We start from the raw sequence: 21382 nt of genomic DNA on the forward strand, positions 1-21382 counted from the left end.
ACTAACTTATATCCAATGATTTCTTAATATGGCCATATTGTACTAAAATGAACTGTGGACAAGGCACGAAACAAAAAGCTGAATTCTGTGAAATTCACAGTAATGTATAAATGAACTTGCATTGTATTGAAAAGATTTATTTCGAAATTAAGAGAGTTTTGCCAATTCGCTGCCAATTAAAACTATTTGCGGTGCCGAACATATAAAATTGTGCAAGTCTATTGACTTTTCACTTAATTTAACTGCATTAAAGTAAAATATATGGATAAATTTGAAATCATATAACAGTTAAATTCCTCAGCTTCAATCAAAAAATCTCTAAATTACTACCAACATTTGGTACACTGCGATATTTGGCAAAACTTATGTCCTTGAAATTAAACTAAAGCAAGTGAAGTTGGCGAAATGTAATGAAGGTTTGGACTTGTGCATTCATTTATGTGTTGTTTTGTCCAAAATAAAAGTAATTTACCTTTCCTTATATTGCTGCACATAAGTGAACTTAAATACCTGAATGTGTTGAAAAAGAGAAATCGGTAATTTTTCGTGTGTGCAATAAAATTGTATCGTAATTTTCAACTATATGTATCCTAAATCCAATGAGTTTCAGTTTTTAAAACTTGCAACGTTATAATATTGGTATCTATCATCAATAGAATTGTATAATACAATTTATTTAAAAGAAATCTAATTTTCCACAAATACGCCACCTGAGCTTACATACATATATCGGTGTTTGCACATATGTACTTACATAAGTATTAGGGTTAACATTCAGTGGAATTATACCGTATAATTGAAAAACACGTTAATTGCATCCTCAGCCCTTTGCTGCAACAAAATGGCAAAAAATGTGATATGTCGCCCGCGTATAGTGATTGATTATATTGATAACGGGGCCAGTTCTCCGAATGTAAATAATAAATATATTAACCGCATATTTCGTTTCTTTCGCGTTTAATATGCCAAAATACAATACTCTAATTGGTTTGCTTTAAAATTCAAAAGTGGCAGCTCTGAGATTTTCTCTGAGTATTTGGTTGTGGGAAAAGAGAAATTTTATGTTGTATTCAGTGGCGGCTTTTGAACCTGAATATTCTACTGAGCCTGAATAACTGCTCTATTCATACATTCACAAATTAATGGGAGGCGAACATTACGTGAGTGTGTGATTAGTTGATTTGATCTATTAAATATAAAATAATTTTCTAAAGATTATCAAATAATTGAAGTGAATCGTTTTTTTTTATAAAAGTGTACTGTGTATTTATTGTTTCATATGAATATTCAGACTCAAGTTTGTGTTCAATAAGTTAAACTTAAACAATGAACGCGAAGAGTGGAATCGCAAACACACACATTCAGAATTAATTAAGACGAAAAGTGAAAAATAACCACATATCGGTACATACATAGTTATGCGAATTAAATGTAAATTGAAATTGGAATAAATTGTGGTACTCGGATTCGCAAATAATATTGAAATGTAAGCTTTATATTAGTACGTAAAATAAGAAAGTTTTTTATTTTCATTTGAGACACATAGTTAAATAGAATATGTAGAGTTTAATATCAATCGTGTGTGTACATACATACATACATATATTTGTATGTATATGTGCATATTATGTTTAATTTTAATGTGAGAGCTACCTCAAATCGGTAAAAATTTGGGTTTGAATTATTGTTTGGAAAAAATTCTTATACAATAACTGTATACATATGTGCCGAAGTACGAAAAATTTGTGACAAAAGGGCGTCAAAAAATAAAGTGCTAGTTCAGAGAATAAAAGCTCCTATTGTCTCTCTATTGAAGAGAATAAAAGTTCCGAAATTTGCAAAAAAAAGGTTGGAAACTTCACAACTATATTATTCGAAAAATTAAATGCAAATAACATACAAACATATGTATATACATATATTATAAAGTGTAAATTGAATGTGTGCACGAGTATTCGGAAATTTTTATTGTATTTCAATTTATTTAATTAAGAATAATAAGAGACGAATATTTCCCAAAGTTTTAGTGTTTTTATATTCACTTTTCAACCTTCAATCGAACTATCGACGATTTACCTTAATATACATCGATAAATAAAATTTATATTTTAATTGCTAAAAGATATTCAGTTATGAAATATAGCTCCAAAAATTATTTTGTCGTTCCTATTTAATGATTTTTCTACAATACACTATCAAAGTCAAATTGAGCATCTAGTCAGGCTATGCATAATCTACGGTATCGAGGAAGAGTTACTGTTCATAACCCGCATTTTTATCCAGCCAAAGATCGACAACTCGGCGTCATTCCTCGAAAATGCTTCAGAAATGTTTTCTGCCGCTATAGTTAAAGCAAAGCCAAATTTAAAAGAATTACGTAAAAAGCCGGTGACGGAATACGCGAGCTTAAAATATGTGTTAAGAGCATTCATACATATAGTATAGGATCCTCAACTCGGATAAATATTGTTATATTGTTGGGAAATAAATACTATTAAATGAAAATGTATTAGGTTAAAATAATTTTTATCGAATAGGATATACAACAATTAAATATTTTCAAATAACGTTAAATTGTCGATAATTATAAGATGCCCACACAGCAAATTAGTGTAAATTTTATTTTAATGTGTTTAAATAAATTTTTTTCTATTTCAGAATAAAAATGAATAAATTGGTCACTGGGCCAAGGCCCAACTCAGTTAAAATTCAATGGTTTTGCAATGATTTTTTGTCCGAGTTAAATTATACCTCGAAATATTTGAAATATTGTCAATACATTTATGTGGATGAGGGAACGTTGCATTGTGGGAACCCGCAGCAAGCAACCACCCTCACTTCTTGGACTGCATGGAATCAATGAGACGCAGTGAGGTGAACGTTAGCCACCACCCCAATAAGGTAAATATGGGTTTTAAAATAATTAGTTCTGATTTTATTAACTAATGATTCACAAAGTTAAGATATTAGCGAAATGTATGAATTTATTCGGAGCAAAATAATTTTCCGTATACTGTGTTATTTATTGAACTTTTAAATTGTTTGTTAAGTATTTTTATTTATTTATTATTATTATTATTATTTTTTTTTTTTGATTATTTAAACATATGCATTTTAAATACCTAAACGAATGATTAAACTTAGTAAATTGTTGCAACTCTGTGCATTGTTTTCGTGCTCTTGCATTCTAATGTCATTCTGACATGAATAGGGAACACAAATATAACGAGCAAACACTCTTTCAACAGAGAACATCTCTGGTTTGATGGCGCAGGCAGATTGTATCGAAAGAAATACGGGAGTGAATATTATTAATTGGTTGATATAGAATTTTAATTGAATATATACATAGTGTAATTAAGAAAACTCTTTGATATATGCATTTGTGTTAAATGCGACGAAGAAAAAAACCGGCATTGGCCGGATTTTAAAGTGGGAAAAAATTTAAAAGCTGAAATCTATAAAAGTGAATAGAAGAAGCGTCGCAGTAGCAAAAACGAAAAGAAGTGAAAGCAGAGAAGCGTGTGTTTGCGCAGCAGAAGCAGTGATGACTAGATACTATTCAGGTATCGATACATTAAATTGAAAATTATATTTATTAGGTTGTTTTGGCAAATGCAAAAATTTCAATTTTTTATGAAACTTTTGAAATATGAATACTTTCATATACAATTTCTCTAAGCAAATGATGGTTTTGTAAAGCGGTTTCGGTAAGGATATTTAAACCAAAATTCGAACAATGGTTTCGCGAGAACAAGTATATTTGCTACTTCGCTGCTTCGGTCGGCGTAACATTGGCATTCATTCGCTTTCGTGCGTTCATCTTGGGCCACTTACGTTCGGCTCGTTTGTAAATGCGAGTTTTTGTTGTTGAAATTTCTATATGCGTATTTATGTGAATAGTGTTATCGACATCCCCTTGCATCGTTGCGCCGGTTTTTGAGCGTCCCTTGGGCTTTTTTTTAACATTTATCGGTTGTTCGTTGTGTGCGCCTGGCACCGATGCGAGCCTTGATGTATAGAATTTATGAGTACTCGTTTATGAAAAGATTTCTACATATCATACCTAACTCTACTCATATATATGTTTATATAAAAGTGTGTGTGTGTTTTTACTTCAGATAGACAACTATACATATTGGCTATAGATTTATATATAATAAAAAACTTAATTAATATATTGTCTATGTTACTATTTATTAGTAATTCTTTGATATTGATAAAAATTATTATATGTAAGTATTCGGTTAAAACGAAAATGTTAACGTGATAAATGAACGAAAAACAAAATATATGAGTTGTTTATTAATTAAAATAAACATGAAAAAAAAACTAAGATATTACAAATGTTTATGTTAAGTGCACAATTACAAAATGTCTTAGATACATACATATATACATACATTTCATTGAGTTTCATATCGGTTATGGGGTTGTGGTGTGTATGACCCAAAAATTAGAGCCAAACTTGCTCACACACAATATTTGATTCCTCAATGTAATAATATATGAAAAATGTAATAGTAAAATATTTACATTTTAATAATAGTTCCTTTAGTCCTGATGTCAAAAATAAAAATTCATAGTAAGGAATATAGATTTGCCATAATGGCATCATTTTGATAACTACAAATCTTTAGTATATAAAAAACGCAAATTCAGAAATAAGGAAAATATTAAAATACGCAATATTAATAGCTAAAAAAGAAACTGCATTCCTTGACGAAGTATGCTCATATAATTTTTGTTCCTAAAATCAAAAAAAAAAAATCTTATATACATACATATATCATATTATTCTTAGTTTAATATTTCCAATATCTAATAAATCCAATTTTTTTTATAAGGTGGCCACTAATAAAAGCATAGTTACGGATAGTAATAAACACAAGTTGGTAGGAAGCACAAGTAATACTTTGGTTTCACCTGCCTCAGATTTAAATAAAAAATTGTCATCATCTTCGCACAAGCATCATTACCAAAATTATACAAAACACAACTCAAATAAAAAGGTGGCAAGTTCAAGTAAGTACTAACAAATAATAATAAAAACCAAATTTCTTTGCTTTTACAATTATTATTTTATAAATAAATAGAATGAGTATTGTGTTTCAAATACTTTGCAATTATTTCAAAATATCCTCTAATAATTGATGTATTTATAATCACCAGAACATTTTGGACAATCGAAATCGCATTCAACACAGTCTAGTGGAGGTGTTAGCGTAAGCAATAGAAGGGCTAGTTTCCCAAAACCATCTGGGAAAGGAGTTATTGTAAATGCAGTAGCTAGGAATAGCCCTGTAGTACAAGAAGCAAATTGTCCGACATCGTCAATTTCCAGCGAATCAAAGGATACAAATTTTGAGTACGAAGACGAATGGGATATTGGTGGAATACCTGAGTTGCTGGATGATCTAGATGCTGATATTGAAAAATCGTCGACGGCAGCACAAAATTTAACAAAAACTTACAGTTCTGGTGGCGGCATCAATGAGCTTGGAATAATATCATCCAATATAAAATCGACATCAAAGTCGTCCTCAGTAAATAAAGCTAGTTTAAAATCAGAAAAAGGCAAATATGCAAACTTGCCATTGTCAAAGTCGTTGAATACAACAATAACAGCATCGTCAAATGCGACTACTACGAATTTTCCAGTTAAAAGTTCTAAAAGAGTTGCAAGTCCCAACAACTACAGCACAAACCCAAGTAAACGTTCAGACGTAGCCCTTAGCAAGAACAGTAATAGTTCCCAACCATTAAAGAATTTCGAAAGCAAGTATCAACAATCACGCGAACATATAAATTACAAAAGTCAACAGTCCACCTTTGATGAGCAAAAGGCGGATGGTGGCTTTAGCAAAAAATTTGGTTCTATTGCGACTAAATCATTACAATCGTCTTCCTCATATCCATTATCGTCTTCTGTATCTCTTCACGCCACACCTGCTACCTGCACAAGTGAGGGTAGCCAAAAGACTAATACATTAGCTGTATCGACCTTTGCTGGATTTTCGAAAGGCGGTAATCTTGTGTCGTCATATAAAAATTCCCAAATACCCAAAAATTTAGTTGGCGGTTCTTCGCTTCTACTTTCGGCATTAAAAAACGATTCACTATCGAATTCATCAAATCATTCTGCAAGCGGCATGTCATCGCAATCCAGTGGAAGCAGCAGTAATAACAGTAGTGCGGGCGGTGGATCTGGCGGTGGTCAAGGTGGAGCCCAAGGCATTGGCGGTTCCGGTAGTGGTAAATCGAACTCTAAAATGTCCATTGATCATCAAGCGACACTTGACAAGGGACTTAAAATGAAAATAAAACGTACCAAGCCGGGAACCAAAACGTCAGAAGCCAAGCATGAAATTGTCAAAGCCACAGAACAACAACAACAAAATGGTTCCTTAGGTGTCAACAATCCAGGTAACTTGGATGATAATAACAGCGTCAATACTAGTTCGCATTCCTCATCTTCATCAGGTGGTGGTAGTAGCTCAAGCGGTTCATCGCAAAGTGCAGGTAGTGGCAGCGGTTCGGGATCAAATTTAACCAATATAAGCGGCAGCAATAAAAAGCATCTAAGTAATATTTCCAGTAGTAATAGTAGTAGTCAAGGCAATAGCCACAACAGTATGAACAGTAATAATTCGGTCTCTGGTGGTGGTTCCACCGGTTCCGGTAGCAGCGGTCAGGGTACTCCTCAAAGCAACAAGCGTGGTAGTTCAGGTCACCGGCGGGAAAAAGCTAAAGAGAAAACCACACATTCCAATCGTTTAATAGCGGATAAAAACGTTTCCACTTCGGCTGAAAAAGATGGTCTCACCAATGTCAATGACAAAGGCATCGCATGTCATTGCAATATTGACACCACAAATGGAGCTGCGACTAGTGCATGCACCAACCACGCGTGTTCACGCCGCTCAGAAAGTGCTAATAGTTCATCAATTAGCGTTTTGTCCCAACGTATGGGCAACAATGCAGCCAATAGCAATGTTAATAGTGGTTCTGTGCCACCAGGCGTATTTACACCATCAGTGGGCTCAGCCGCTGGTGTAGTAACTGCTGCTGCAGCTACAGCGGCCACACTACTAGCAGCCACATCGGCTGCCCCAACTACTACTCCTCAATCAATGGGTAGTAATAGTACACCAAATGCACCCGGCCCACCGGGTAAGGATGCAACAAATTGTGGCAACATTAAAATTTCCTCACACATTGCTGCGCAATTAGCTGCAGCAGCAGCTTCTACCACCTTTAGTAATAGTGCAACAAATTCGTCTGCGAACAATCTGAGCGGAAATAATGAGAGTAAGTCAAGCACTTCAATTGTTCCTGTTGCGCAAGCAAAACTTATGGCTCCCGGTATGATCTCAGCGACTGTGCATCACACTATTTCAGTTCCCGCCAATTCCTCTTCCAGTACAACAACACAATCGTCCAGCAATAGCGGTCCAAACAGTAGCAATGCTGGAGATGATAGCATCAAGTCACCACCCGCCAAGCGGGCAAAACATGGTGACCCTTCCTCGAATGCAGCATCGAGTACTTTAGCCAAAGAAATGGTTGATATTTGTATTGGTACCTCAGTGGGAACTATAACGGAGCCAGATTGTTTGGGTCCCTGCGAGCCGGGAACTTCTGTAACGCTTGAGGGCATTGTTTGGCATGAGACAGAGGGCGGTGTGCTTGTGGTGAATGTTACATGGCGCGGCAAAACTTATGTTGGCACATTACTGGATTGCACACGTCATGATTGGGCACCACCCAGGTAAGTTGTGGAGTGTTTTACTGCGCGAAAATCTATATGTACCTTCTATTTGGTCTGTTTTATTAGACAGGTCGGCGACCTGAATTTACAATTAAATCAAGGTAGATCACCTTCTACAGTTTTTTCAAAATAATTTGCGATATTTTTGTCCCTCTTGCAACAACAACAAATAAATATACATAATACAAAAGTTAGTTGAGACAATTGCTTTGTTATACTATTTGTCATTTATGGCATCATGTGTGGGGAAATTCCAATTTATGCATAGTGACAACTTACCTTAGTACCTACAAATTTTATTCAAATCATTCAAACAACTGCCAAGGACACTTAACCGTTTGTTATTTACGTTAAACTAGAAATAAAACTGTTAAAGCGGGACAAATGGCTAGGTTACAGTTTTTATCGCCTAACAAAAAGTCTTGGCACAATTATTGGTAAAATAGCTACCATTATATATGAAGATTTATTAAAAAAGTTAAAATGTTTTATTTAGTATAATGTCGACCATTTTAAATTTATATTAAAAATTTTAGTGTTTCTTAATGGCAATTTATGTATAAGTTTATGCAATAAATATGTCATTGGTAAAGTAATTACGTAAATTGGGTTGTTCGATTGTAATCTTTGGCTTGAACGGTAAAATATATAAAAGGTCTATGACTTTTTTTTATTTTTATTACAAGCTAAATATAAAAAAAATATATATTTTTTTAATTTTTACAATAAATATATTAAAAAAGTTATATGTTAAATTTTTCTTTAAAACATCTTTTAATTAAAAATATGTAAATATTATAATTAATACGTGGTGGTTGATGGCAACGCTACCTACTTTTATTCCTTCATCAGCTGATAATCGTTAATATTTAAACTTAGTTATTTTTTATTAAAGCGAAATATAGAATGATCAATTCAGAAAAATTTAATATTTAACTATTTTAAGATTTAAAATTAGCTTGAACTTAATTAAATTTCAATTTGAATAAAAACCAGTGCTACTATTAACTGATACTGAGGTGAAGGATTGTTCTTTAATCTGAATCCGAAAGTAATTTTTGAGCAACTTTAAAGCGTATTGTTATTGCTGTTGAAGTATCCTCAAACAATCTGAAGCTAATTTGCAAGTTTCTTTCTCATCTCAGACGCTTAGCCAGATACAAATCCAAGTCTGTTCCCATTATATAGAGCCGATAGTTTGGAAACAGTCAAATAATACCCACTTTTTCTTAAATAAAATTCCCAAACAGTTAAAATTTTTAATCGCAATATCATGAACAACGACTGAACACTAAAAAATTGTATAATAAGCTTATTTATCAAATGGAATGTTTAATTCTTAGATTCTGTGATTCACCAACCGAGGAATTGGACTCCCGAACACCCAAAGGTCGTGGAAAACGAGGACGAAGTGCAGCGCTAACACCAGATTTGAGTAATTTCACCGAAACAAGAAGCTCGGTAAGCACTCGACTTCAAATTCTATTTGTCACCTCTAATGGAATTTTAATATCTTTTATAGATATATTTTTCACATGCGCAGGTGCATTCGAAGTTGCGCAATGGTACAACGAAGGGTGGTCGTGGTGCATCACGTACTTCAATTAGTGCAACCAGCACATCAAATACCACAACGACAACAAGTAGCTCTTCGTCGGGGAATGGTGGTGGAGCCACGCCGAGCACATCGCCAACAGCATTCTTACCTCCACGTTCTGAGAAGAGAAAATCGAAAGATGACTCACCGTCGCCCATTAATGGCGATACCGAGTGTACTGCAAATGTAGCAAACGCCAGCGGTATACCGATATCGGCGAGTGGAGGTGGTCTTGCTACGCAGCCTCAAAGTCTTGTTAATCCTGTGACTGGCCTTAATGTACAAATAAGCACGAAAAAATGTAAGACTGCCTCACCGTGCGCCATATCGCCGGTGTTACTAGAGTGCCCCGAGCAGGATTGCAGTAAAAAATATAAGCACGCCAACGGGCTGCGCTATCATCAATCTCATGCACATGGAAGCTCATGTTCCATAGACGAAGATTCTTTACAATTGCCCGATGAGCCACCCACACCGACCTCTTCACCGGTGCCGTCGGCACAAAACAACAGAGCTACAACGCCAACTCCTGCAGAAAGCTCGACATTGGCAACTGGTGCAATGGCGATAACTTCACCGGTAACACCGCCAATTAATGCACCAACTACTTCTGAAGCACCAACGCAACCAGCTGCAATTTTGCCGCCATCGACGCAACCCACAGTTACCGATAGTGTCGGGGATCCAGAACCTGTGATTGGTGCTGCCACCACGCCCACACCCGGCACACAAACTATTTCTGTTGCGTCGCTGACTGCATCCACTCCATTGTCTACTGCGCCATCTAGTTTATTGAGTGCGTCTCTTGGCGGTGGTGGCAGTGCCGGTGTTGGTGGCGTTTTAGCAGCCTCCACCGCACAAGCTCTTATGCCACAAACACAACCACAGCAACCACATCCTGTTGCCGGCGGCAGCATAACAACGGGCATTTCGGGGCAAGTTCTTTGTCAGCAACAACAACAGCAAACACTTGGAATGCCAAATGCTGGCAATCCGCCAGCATTGCTTTCCGAAACATCTCCGGCTTCGGCACTTGCACAGCAGGGTGGACGTGAGTTTTTCAGTATTTCAACAAAACTCGAACAATTATTATACTTACTCATTTATTTCCGTTTTACAGTGAAACCGGGTGTATTGAGATTTGGTCCCCAAAGCGATGCGCCCAATGCGGGTGCCCCACCGTCAATATTAGCATTACAACAACAGGCAACACAAGGAGTAAACCCGCAGCAGAGTGCTATATCGGGACAGAGTCCTCAACGGGCACCACCGCCACAATTATCAGCGAATTTGGAAAGTGTACAACAACACCCATCGGCAATAAGTACTTATACCAGCTCGCCGGTGTCCAGTGGACAAAATTTACAAGGTGATATTTCTTTAAGAGCTTTTTTTTATTTATGGAGCTAATGAAATAATTTTCAATTGAAGGCATTTCATTAACCACAAAAGGCTCGTCTGGCTTTGCAGCGGTGAAGCAAAAGAAATGTCGAAAGTCGCCCGGACCTGTAGAGTACGACGGTGTTGTAACAAGGGATAATGTGCAGAGTCCTGCCTACAGTGACATTTCGGATGATTCCACACCAGTGGGCGAACAGGATATTTTAGGTAACTATATTTGTTGTGAATTTTATGGTCTAAAGTTTTATAACGTTATTCTTATATTCACCCACACAGATAAGTCACAACCTAAGCTTATAGACTTACCAAACAAGAAACCAACTGATTTGGGTTCTGTGGGCTTGGGTAGTGGTGCGCCGGGTATACCACCCTTAGGCGGCTATGGCATGTATCAGTTTTATCAGCAACAGCAATATTTGGTGCCTCCCACTTCTTCCGATCAGCAATCGTCACAGGCGGCCAATAAGGGCTTGTTGCCCTCCGCTCTGGTACAGCCAACGTTAACGCTTCCACCGTCACAGCAACAACAGCAAGGTGCAATACAGTCCTCCCATTTAATGCAGCAGCAGCAGCAACAGTCACATCAACAACAACAGCAATCGCCACATTTGTCCGACTACAGTAACAAAAGTAAAGATCCGCCACTAGATTTAATGACGAAGTCATCGCAACAGCAGCAGCAGCAACAACAGCAACAAGCTGTTAGTCTTCAGCAACAATTGCAATCGCAAGATGTCAGTGGTAATCAAAAAGATAACCCAACAGGCCAACCACCACAGTCTTCGGTGAATTTAAGCAATATCGGTCCGCCTAATAATGGCTTACCACCAGGTATGGGCTCAATGTCATCGTTGGGGCCATCAGGTGTGGGACCGGGCGGGTTGCCAGCACCTACACCCGCTAAATCCTTATCACATTTTTACCCCTTCAAGTAAGGCTGCACCTTCCAACCGCATTAAAAAGGGATTTAATTATTGCTTTACTTTCTAGTTACATGGCTGCCGGTTATCCTTATAATGTAGAACCCAATTATGGACCTGTATCGATTGTATCTTCACAAGATGATCCAGTAAAATTGAGCGCCCACGGTGGTTTACCCACGTCGCAGTCGCAAAGCAATGCACCTCCACATCCAAATTCCGGTGTCATTAAGGATGAACGCCTCAAGGAAAGTCCTAGTCCGCATGAAATATCCAAGCCAACACCTCAGCAGCAACAAGTAAGTTCATAACAACAATTACATTGACAAAGATTTCATATACATAGGTATATGCTTAATGAGACGAGTCCCCAACTGTAGTAGATCACATTTACTTCACCGTAAAGAAACCTCCATTTAAAGTATCCGTCTTTCTGACTCCTATATCAGCGGCTCGATCTAAGGTCTATTGAGGTTTCGCCTCTGTTATATAGACTAACATAGGCCCAGCACTCTGAAAAATTCTACTATCCTGCTATGTGCTACAATCCCTTGGCCTTGGTTTTGCGTCTACAGACCGCTGGGTACTCTAGAATCGGGTCCTCCGCAGTTTCCACGAAAACAGTTTTTAAAGTCAATTTCCGGAATAACCTTCAAATCGCGGAGCAATTCACGTTTAATGTCTTCAAGTCACTCAAAACGGTTTCCCCGGGGCAGTCGTTTGAGTTTGCTGAATAGCCAGTAGGCACGTGGAGTTAAATCAGGCGAATACAGTGGTTGCGGCACCATATTGGTTGAAAATTTGGCGAAAAACTCACGAAAAATCAATGCAGTAGGCGACGGTGTTTTCTTGTGGTGTAAAAACAAAGAGTCGTTGGTCCTTAATTCCATCCTTTTTTTATGAATAGTTTCACGCATAACACTCAAATAGTTTTCCTTTTTGATAGTTTTGCCCGTCGGAAAGAATTCGTACTGCACCACACCTCGATAATCGAAAGAAAACTGTCAATATAACCTTGATTTTTTGGCGTGGCTTTTCGGCTTCGGCTTACTTTTGCCACGGTTGTTAGTATAGATCCTGGACTCATCGCCAGTAATAATACATATCATGACATCCTGGCAGTCGAAAAGCATTGCTTCACAGATGTTAACACGACTCTGTTTCGAGCAAATTGAGTGATTTTGGAACCAATCGTGTTTTATTTTTTCTTAGGTCCAAATGATTAGTCTCTTATCATTCCAATATTCCAACGATGTCAGTAAGACCTCTGATTGTTAATCGTCGATTCTCAAGCACTAATTCCTTTATTTTATTGACTTGTTGATCATCAGGTGATGTTGATGGCCGTCGTCAACGAGTTCTCGAATTTCTTTGTTCAATAATTTCGCTTACCGTAAAACCCGCCGAAATCACTTTATGTACTTCGTATAGTACACTAAGCACTAATGATTATTTTCATGTGGCATTTCGAACAAATGTCACTGACTGTCATGCCAACCTAGAAAATAATATTGCGACAAAAGGGTTCTCTTTAATATTGCAAAATCCGATTTATGGAAACAAAATGGAAGTAAGTGAGTCAAAAAGCAGGTCTATATGAATATTGAATAAATTATTGTTACTTGTTCTGTTGTTGTATTATAAACAACTTTATTTTTCTTCGCTAAATTGGAAATAGTCATATGTCTGACTGGTTTTATTTTCTATTGATATGCTTATGAAGATGACTTTTGTGAGTGACGTACATCAATTCCTCTGAATCAACTCTTCATACAGCTATGTAAATCGCTCTATAATAACGGTCTATTAAATCAATTAATTGCGATTGTGAGTCGACTATATTTCTATATATACTGAAAACTAATTTGCATCTCAATTGGCTACTCAGTTCCAAGAGTCACTTGTTGGCGTTTATAGTTTTCCAAAGTAGACACCTAACATTTATAACACCCATGAGTGAGTTCGCCATAAGCTCATTTACCCTGTTCTTTATCCAATTGAATACTCCAGACATTTTACAAGAATTAAAAAAAATTCGGGTCTGCTGAAAATAGTTAATTTTATCTAAAATTCAGCAAAAATAAAATTAATGACAAAGCCGAAAAAATATACGCACTCAAGATCAAATTTTCCTTCGTGTGCAAACTGATGCGATATTTTTTTTCCTAGATGGATACAATATTTTTTTTATAGTCGCGTGAAGTATGACAATTTTTATGTTTTAGCAGCTTTTGTTTACTACGAATCGAAATAGTCTTTTTTTTTACCATAAGCAACGGGTATCCTTGAAATACGTGTTTTCAATGGAATCAATCTCCAGATTTGGTTCCCAGTGTCTTTTTACTGTTTTCGAAAAAGAAAAATTTGCTTTCATTTACCCAATAGTTTTTTAAACGACTACCTATGAATATGTTAGAGATATCGCTAATTATACCCGGTCACGTCAGTAACAAATTTATTTAGAGAATGATTTATACAGTAACAACAATAAAAGCAAAATAATGTCTCCTGCAAGGTGCGTTCCAAAGGAGCTCTTGGCGCCATCTATATGTTAGAATCTGCTATCGTTATTGATTGTCCAGTGAGATTTTGTGACATTTCATCGTTTGGAAGTGAAGTTATTGTGTTTGCTCTCGATGCGAAAATGAGCTTCGAACAAAGAGCCAACATTAAATTTTGTTTTAAAATTGGTAAAACTTTTACCGAAACGTTTCAATTGATGAAATCCCGTAGCAGAGTGCACGAGTGCTTTCGACGTTTTCAAAGTGGTCGTGAGCACATAAATGACGATCAACATGTGGGCCAATCAAAGTGCGTGGTCACCGAAAATTCCATAGAAAATGTGCGTGAATTCATCAAAAATCAGCCAATATCATCATTGAAATTCATGGAAATGGAATTGAACATCTCCAAAACATCGATTTATTGCATTTTGACCGAACATCTAGGCTTACGAAAGGTGTATGCACGGTTTGTTCCGCACAAATTAACTGACGACCAATAGTTGCTCAGAATCCAACATTCGAAGAACGATTATTTGACCTAAAATCACATTTTAACCAATAACCGTATTCACCTGATAATGCACCGTGCGACTTTTTTCCTTTTTGGAAAAATCCATTTGCCCATGAAAGGAAAGCGTTATGCAAACGTTGAAGCCATTCAAAAGGCTTGCACCGGCATACTGGCGGCCGTACAGGCCAACGAGCTAAAACACTATTTCGACATGCTTTTGGACCGTGCAAACAGCTGTGTTGAAGCAGAAGGAAACTTTTTTGAACAAAATAAATTGATTTTGCCAAAAAAACCATTTGTCCTGTTTTTTTTTTAAGTCGTATTTACTTTGGAACGCACCTTGTATAACCGTTTTATTAAAATAAAAAATAATATTTAAAACTTCAAAATAGAAAACGCAAAGCCAAGAACTAAGACAACCATTCGAGTCAGCTGTAAATGCTATGGCCAAATGTGAAAATTTCTCAACTAATGTAATAGGCTTAATGGGAGTCTTCCAAAAAAAAGGCCTATTTGAAATATTTTTTTTTATAAAACAATCGAAATATTTTATTCAAACTTTTTATTATTCAAAAAATACATATTTAGAATTTGGCCATTACTCGCCATTCCCTCGAAAAAAATCCGCGTTGATAGCAAAACTTCTTACGGGATCATCCGAAATAAAAAGAAGAGAAACCCAAAAAGTGAAATTTGTATTTAGTACACGGAAATTGTAAATATTGTTATTTTGTCGCTTTCAAAGTTATTCCCACCAGAGGTAATACACTTATGCCAACGATTTTTGCAGTGCTCGGAAACACTTTTCATAAGCACTTTTGGGGATGGTCTTGAGTTTCTTCAGCGAATTTTGTTTTATCCCTTCGACCGACTGAAAACGGTCATAATACTCTCCATGAATGTGGGATCGGAATTCGCAGGATTAAGCATGTCCAAAAAGACCTGTTTACAGTACTCTTTTTCAAAAAAATTCAGCTTTATCGGGACGAGTCGAGCTACAGGCTCAAATAATTTTTTTTTTTCTGTGTATGGAATTCATTTTTCTTTTATTCATGTTATTCATTCAATTTTATTAAATATAGCTTAATTAGTTTTAAAAATAATGGAATTTAAATCTTCATCCTCCGTCTTCAAAAAAATAGAGTAAAATATTTATTTTTAAGCCGTAAATAGAAAATAGCTAAATCACAGTTGGGTCTAAGGACGGACGCGGTCTTGTATCCGGCCAAGACATGTTACCCCGATAACATTCCTAGAAATTACTTCAGGGATGTTTTCTCCCCCACAACAAAACTTGCGACCATTTGAACCTTTCGAGTAAATACCTTTTCCGAAGAAGCTTTAGCTTATCTCTATTCTATCGTAGACGCGCACCTGAGTTTTTCTTAGGGTTTCGAAAACTATTTTAATAAACCCATCTTAATAATAAATTATTTTACCAATTAAAATATATTTTGTTCGATTATTCATAACAACTTTGGCTAAAACAAACAATTATCACATTTTATTTTAGTTGGTTTCGACGAAACACATCAAAAGCGAGCCAATGACAAAGCAGGAGATAAAGCAAGAGCACAATCCGCCTCCTCAGTCTCAACAACAGCAGCAACAACCGCCACCGCAGCAGCAACAACAGCCGCAACAACCACATGCACTACATCCGAAAGATTTGCAAAACTTGGGTACATATCCGAATATATATCAGCGTCATCCAATGACCTTGGCCGCACAGCAGCACTTGTCACGTGAGGAGGAATTTAGGAGGTAAATTAATCGAAAATTCGCAAAATGTAACATCATATATTAATTATCCATGTACCCCGTCGCCTTCAGGTACTATATACTCTCGGACGAGCAACAACGCCGCCAAAATACAGTCGCAGCTCTACGAGCGCAAAATCCCTCCAACAGCGGACCGCATGGCTCGCTGCAAGCACAAGTGATGGGACAGCATAAGGACGACACAGGCCCATCAGCACAGCACCAACAGCAGATGGCAATGGCACAGCAGCAGCAGCAACAACAACAACAACAACAGCAGCAACAACATCAGTCGCAAAAAAGTAAATCACAAAGTTGCTCTAGCAGTAGCGGCGGCAATTCCGGCAGTGGTAAAGCAACAAATCTCACCAAGGAGAGCTCCAAGCAAAAGCAACAAGAAGAAGAAGTCAAAGTTAAACAGGAGGGACAGAAACCCACTATGGAGACACAAGGACCACCGCCGCCACCAACATCACAATACTTCCTGCATCCATCGTATATAGCGCCAGCACCGTTCAGCTTCGATCCCAACCATCCGATGTATCGTAATGTCTTGATGTCTGCCGCCGGCCCTTACAATGCGGCGCCGTATCATTTACCCATGCCGAGATATCATGCGCCTGAGGATCTGTCACGCAATACCGGCACAAAGGCACTCGACGCGCTACACCACGCCGCCAGCCAGTATTACACTACGCACAAAATACACGAGCTGAGTGAGCGTGCACTGAAATCACCGACGAGCGGCGGTGGTGGTGGTGGTGGCAGTGGTGGTCCGGGTGGCGCGGTCAAAGTCAGCGTATCTAGTCCGAATGTGGGTATGCAGCAGCAGGGTGTTGGTGGCGGTGGCGTAACTGGGCCGGGCAGTGGTCCGAATACGGTACAAAATGCACCCAATAGCGGCAGTCATTTGCCACCAACAAATCAGACGTCTGTGGGTGGCGGTATGCCATTAAATCTGCAACCGCCACCGACGGGCATGGGTGGCCCGCCAAATAAGTCTGATGTGCTGGGCCAAAAGGTGTTGAGCGGTGGACCAGGCGGTCCGGGTGGCAGCTTGGCGGGCGGACCGCTAAATATCGATGCACACAAGCAACAGGGTGGTCCCAGCGGGCCAAACAGTGGCGGCGGTATTAGCGGTGCTCCTGCCGGTGGTAATAACAACCCGGCAGATTCACGTAGTCCGCCGCCACAACGACATGTGCACACACACCACCACACCCATGTGGGGTTGGGTTACCCCATGTACACGGCACCCTATGGTGGTAAGTTCAATTAAAATAACATATCCGGTTATATATTGTTTGTTTAATGCTTTCAATTCTTATTTTCGTCGTTTAGCTGCAGTATTGGCAAGTCAGCAAGCTGCTGCCGTAGCTGTGATAAATCCTTTTCCTCCCGGACCAAACAAATGAGAAACACAGAACGAAAAGAATCCATATAATATGAAGACATAATGCATTTGTCTTGCTAAACAAATATCCGCATTTATTGGCAAACACGTTGGCAATTATGGATTCGTGATATTGCGTGCGTTGTGAAGCAAAAAACTTAAAACAGTTACAAATCAATCAAAATTGTATAAGGTCTAACTACTAACGAGTAATGAGTGCGGATTGGAGTATATGAAACGTATATGGATTAATGGTTTAAAACCCAAAACAGGCGAAAACATGTGAGGACTAACGTAAAGGAATACTTATGTATTTTAAGCATTTAAAGAAACCAGAAAATCAATAATTTTGACATTTATTTGTTTAATATTTTATTGAATCTGACTAATTACTTACTGACTAACAGCTTACAACTAGGCAGTAATGTTTATATAGCAGTACAAGGGGATGCCCAGCCGACAATTAGCTATAGAGCGTTAGAGAAAACAGGGAGGGCGTGAGATAGTGCGTGCGTAAGCAATGTGGTGCACATGAATGGGAGAATAATTCGTTAACTAATTTGAAAAAAAGAGTTTTAGAAATTAATAAGTTACATTACCAACTTTAATTGTAATACGCTGCACTAAACTATTTAATTATAACGCAAAAAAACACAAAAAAAAAAAAGCAAAAACACACTATTATAGAAAAGTTAAAAATAAATGGTTAGATTTATTACAGATAAGGTAGTATATGTATGTGCGATAAATCAATGTAACCGAGAACTTGATAACTAGAATTTAGTGAAACCACACAAATATAATATATAGCAATATATACTATATATAAAACAGTAGTTTTCTAAAGCAATGCACGCGAACAATACCATTTGTAGTTAAATTATTTCACATTGTAGCTTAAGCCAGCTGATAAAAGAACTGTTGGAAAAAAGCAGTAAACAAAAAAACAAACACAAAAACAAAAATTATAATAATCAAAATACAGTTCAAGCAGTAATGTAACACACTCGCATTTGTAAAAATTTATTATTTAAAAATGACAACAAAAATACATATAACAAAGCGACTTTATTTTTAAGCAAAATTTTTGAACAAAGTTACATTAAAAAAAAAAAATAACGTAAACATTTTGTATTAATTTTATTTAATTGTTTCTTATTTTTTTTTTGTGTCGCTTTGCACTCATTGTACGTATGTGTATGTGTGTGATGCATACAGCAATAATGCATTTTCATTTTCGAACACACGCCCCGTATAAAAATTTAAAAATAAAATAAAAAAGGTTCGATGCCAGTTAACAACATCCAAGCAGGGCATAGATAATTGGTGCAACAACAAAAAATGCTATATGGGCAACAGGATTGTGTATGTGCGTGACTCGTTTTATGACTTAAAGGTCGTTTTATACGTGATTTTTTTTATAGTTAAACTTTTCCTAATTAAATCAGTGTGCAAAAACTTCGTTTTTGTTCGGCAAAACTGTATTTTAATGCCAGCTACCACCCACACGCATGCACACACACATATTTCTTTTACATTTGAGCGTTTGTATATGTTTATCAAAGGATTTCCAATGCAAATTTTCGCTTAGCGATCGTAACGTCTTCAATTAAATGCGACCCCTCAATAAAAAGTAAAATTGCAANTTTTTTTTTTTTTTTTTTTTTGGTTTTTGAAGAAGAAAGCATCAATCAATGGATTTATTGAGAGAACACTTCAGTGACTAGCTGAAATCATGTTTTGGACCGGTCAATTGGCCACAAAGATCGTGTGAAAACATATCGTTTGACGTTTTCCTATGGGGGTATCTAAAGAGTCTAAAGTTTATTCGGACAATCCCACTTCCATTCAGGCCTTGGAGTGAAACATCATGCGTGTTATTCGCCAGTTATCAGCCATTTTTTTTTTTTAATTTTGTTTTGGACATAAATTAAAACTGCAAATATCGTTTGCAAACAACAATAAACTTGGGAAAGAGCGGTCACCCTAATACATGCATAAATAAGCACTCACATTGGCGTGCCTTGACCTACAGAAAAATGCAAATCTTTTGTTCACCACACGCTCTTACGTTAATGCTCTGCACATACATACATATGTATAAAATATAAATCTATATAAACGGACGTGCGTATGAGTAAGCATGTATGTGTGCTGCTATTTGTGCATACGTGCCATTGTGGTTTATTTTTGGTAATGCCTTTGCCTTTAGTTATTTGGTTAACTACTTTATGTGTTACCTTATCATTTTGAATGCACTGCAGTACAGTTATTTTCTAATATTTTTTCACATTTACACACATGTATATATGTCAGCAAAGCCACATAGTGTTGTATGCTCTTTATACTTACATAAAATACAACTTCATAAAATATTGCACAATAATTTTGCTTACCTGGAAGTAAATGAAGATAGACTTTAGTATATGGCTAATAAAATATTTATTTCAATTTAAATATTATTAATAGCGGTCCGTACAAATAGTAATTACTGCGGCGCACTTGTTATACAGTAGATGTTCAAATATCATTGAAAATGCTTACTTATCAGCTAAGCCGAAATACTATTAAAAATAAATACCTATTTTCAAACATACATACATATGTATGTATGCACAAAAACATACTCAAACTTATCCACATACACATATATTTAGATATTTAATATAAATTTCTTAAATAGTATATAAGCAATGAAAATATCAAATAAAAATTAGAGTGATTATACTCTCACTCAAACAAAGATCCCTAGTTTTCCCCCACCAGCGGTAAAAACTTAGGTACATAAGATCCTTTTTTACTTTTGGTGAAAGTGGAGATTTAATATCTAATGAAAGACATATGGGCTGGTGTACCACAGAGCAGTGTTTTAGGCCCAACTCTATACATCATATATTCAGCAGATCCTCCAACAACTAGCTACGTATTAACTTCCACTTTTGCGGATGACACAGCTATGAGCCGTAACAACTGCCATATTTTAGCATCAAGAATATTAGCGGAGTATTTAATTTCTGTCGAAGAATGGCTAGCCAACTGGCTTATAAAAGTGAATAAACAAAGTTTAAGCATGCTACGTTTTCGCTAAGACCAAAAATGTGGCCGGCAGTAAAAAATATTTTAGTACCCCAAGCTAATGAAGTAACCTATCTTGATATTCACCTAGACAGAATAATTACGTGGAGAAAACATATATCTACTAAAATAACTTACATGCAGATAAGATCCTGCAAATTTAAATTGCCTTCAAAATAAAACTCAAAACTTAGCGTAGACAATACTTAGTGCAATAGTGCTTTTATATAATGCGATCATAAAGCCGATTTGGATGTATGGCATTCAACTGTGGGGTACGACTTGTGCAACTAATATTGATATAATACAAAGGTTCTAATCGAAAATGCTTCGAATAGTTACGTGTTCACCACGGTACATGCGCAACGAAAATATCCATAAAGACCTTGGTATTCCTATGGTAAAGAATGACGTAGCAGACAGCAGAATTATATATATATCTAAACTCC

General features: G+C 36.7%; 1 protein-coding gene across 4 annotated transcripts; it reads left to right on the forward strand.

Annotated features, from left to right (window-relative positions):
* The first annotated feature begins 161 nt into the window (after nucleotides 1-161).
* Nucleotides 162-18870, forward strand: LOC108971230 (serine-rich adhesin for platelets). 4 transcript variants are annotated; one of them, XM_018937163.1, is made up of 14 exons: nucleotides 162-1486; nucleotides 2659-2901; nucleotides 4848-5025; nucleotides 5173-6426; nucleotides 6484-7771; nucleotides 9115-9232; nucleotides 9294-10419; nucleotides 10489-10737; nucleotides 10800-10976; nucleotides 11046-11700; nucleotides 11760-11988; nucleotides 16218-16468; nucleotides 16538-17730; nucleotides 17807-18870. In XM_018937163.1, the coding sequence occupies exons 2-14, from the start codon at nucleotides 2851-2853 to the stop codon at nucleotides 17878-17880; spliced, it is 6843 nt and encodes a 2280-aa protein (XP_018792708.1). In that variant the 5' UTR covers nucleotides 162-1486; nucleotides 2659-2850; the 3' UTR covers nucleotides 17881-18870. The 4 variants fall into 4 exon arrangements, with proteins under 4 accessions (XP_018792708.1, XP_018792705.1, XP_018792706.1 ...); XM_018937160.1 differs by having other exon boundaries at nucleotides 162-416; nucleotides 1256-1486; nucleotides 5173-7771; XM_018937161.1 differs by having other exon boundaries at nucleotides 162-416; nucleotides 1292-1486; nucleotides 5173-7771.
* The last annotated feature ends 2512 nt before the right edge of the window (nucleotides 18871-21382 follow it).

This window comes from Bactrocera latifrons, unplaced genomic scaffold, assembly GCF_001853355.1.
Source record: "Bactrocera latifrons isolate USDA-ARS-PBARC rearing strain unplaced genomic scaffold, ASM185335v1 scaffold_33, whole genome shotgun sequence".
Taxonomy (NCBI): Eukaryota; Metazoa; Arthropoda; class Insecta; order Diptera; family Tephritidae; genus Bactrocera; species Bactrocera latifrons.

Excerpts from the sequence above, each read along its gene's own strand:
- LOC108971230 (XM_018937160.1), top strand. The coding sequence starts at position 2,851 with ATGGAATCAATGAGACGCAGTGAGGTGAACGTTAGCCACCACCCCAAT. Across the intron at positions 10,420-10,488 it reads ACTTGCACAGCAGGGTGGAC|TGAAACCGGGTGTATTGAGA; the intron begins GTGAGTTTTTCA and ends TCCGTTTTACAG. Across the intron at positions 11,989-16,217 it reads CAACACCTCAGCAGCAACAA|TTGGTTTCGACGAAACACAT; the intron begins GTAAGTTCATAA and ends ATTTTATTTTAG.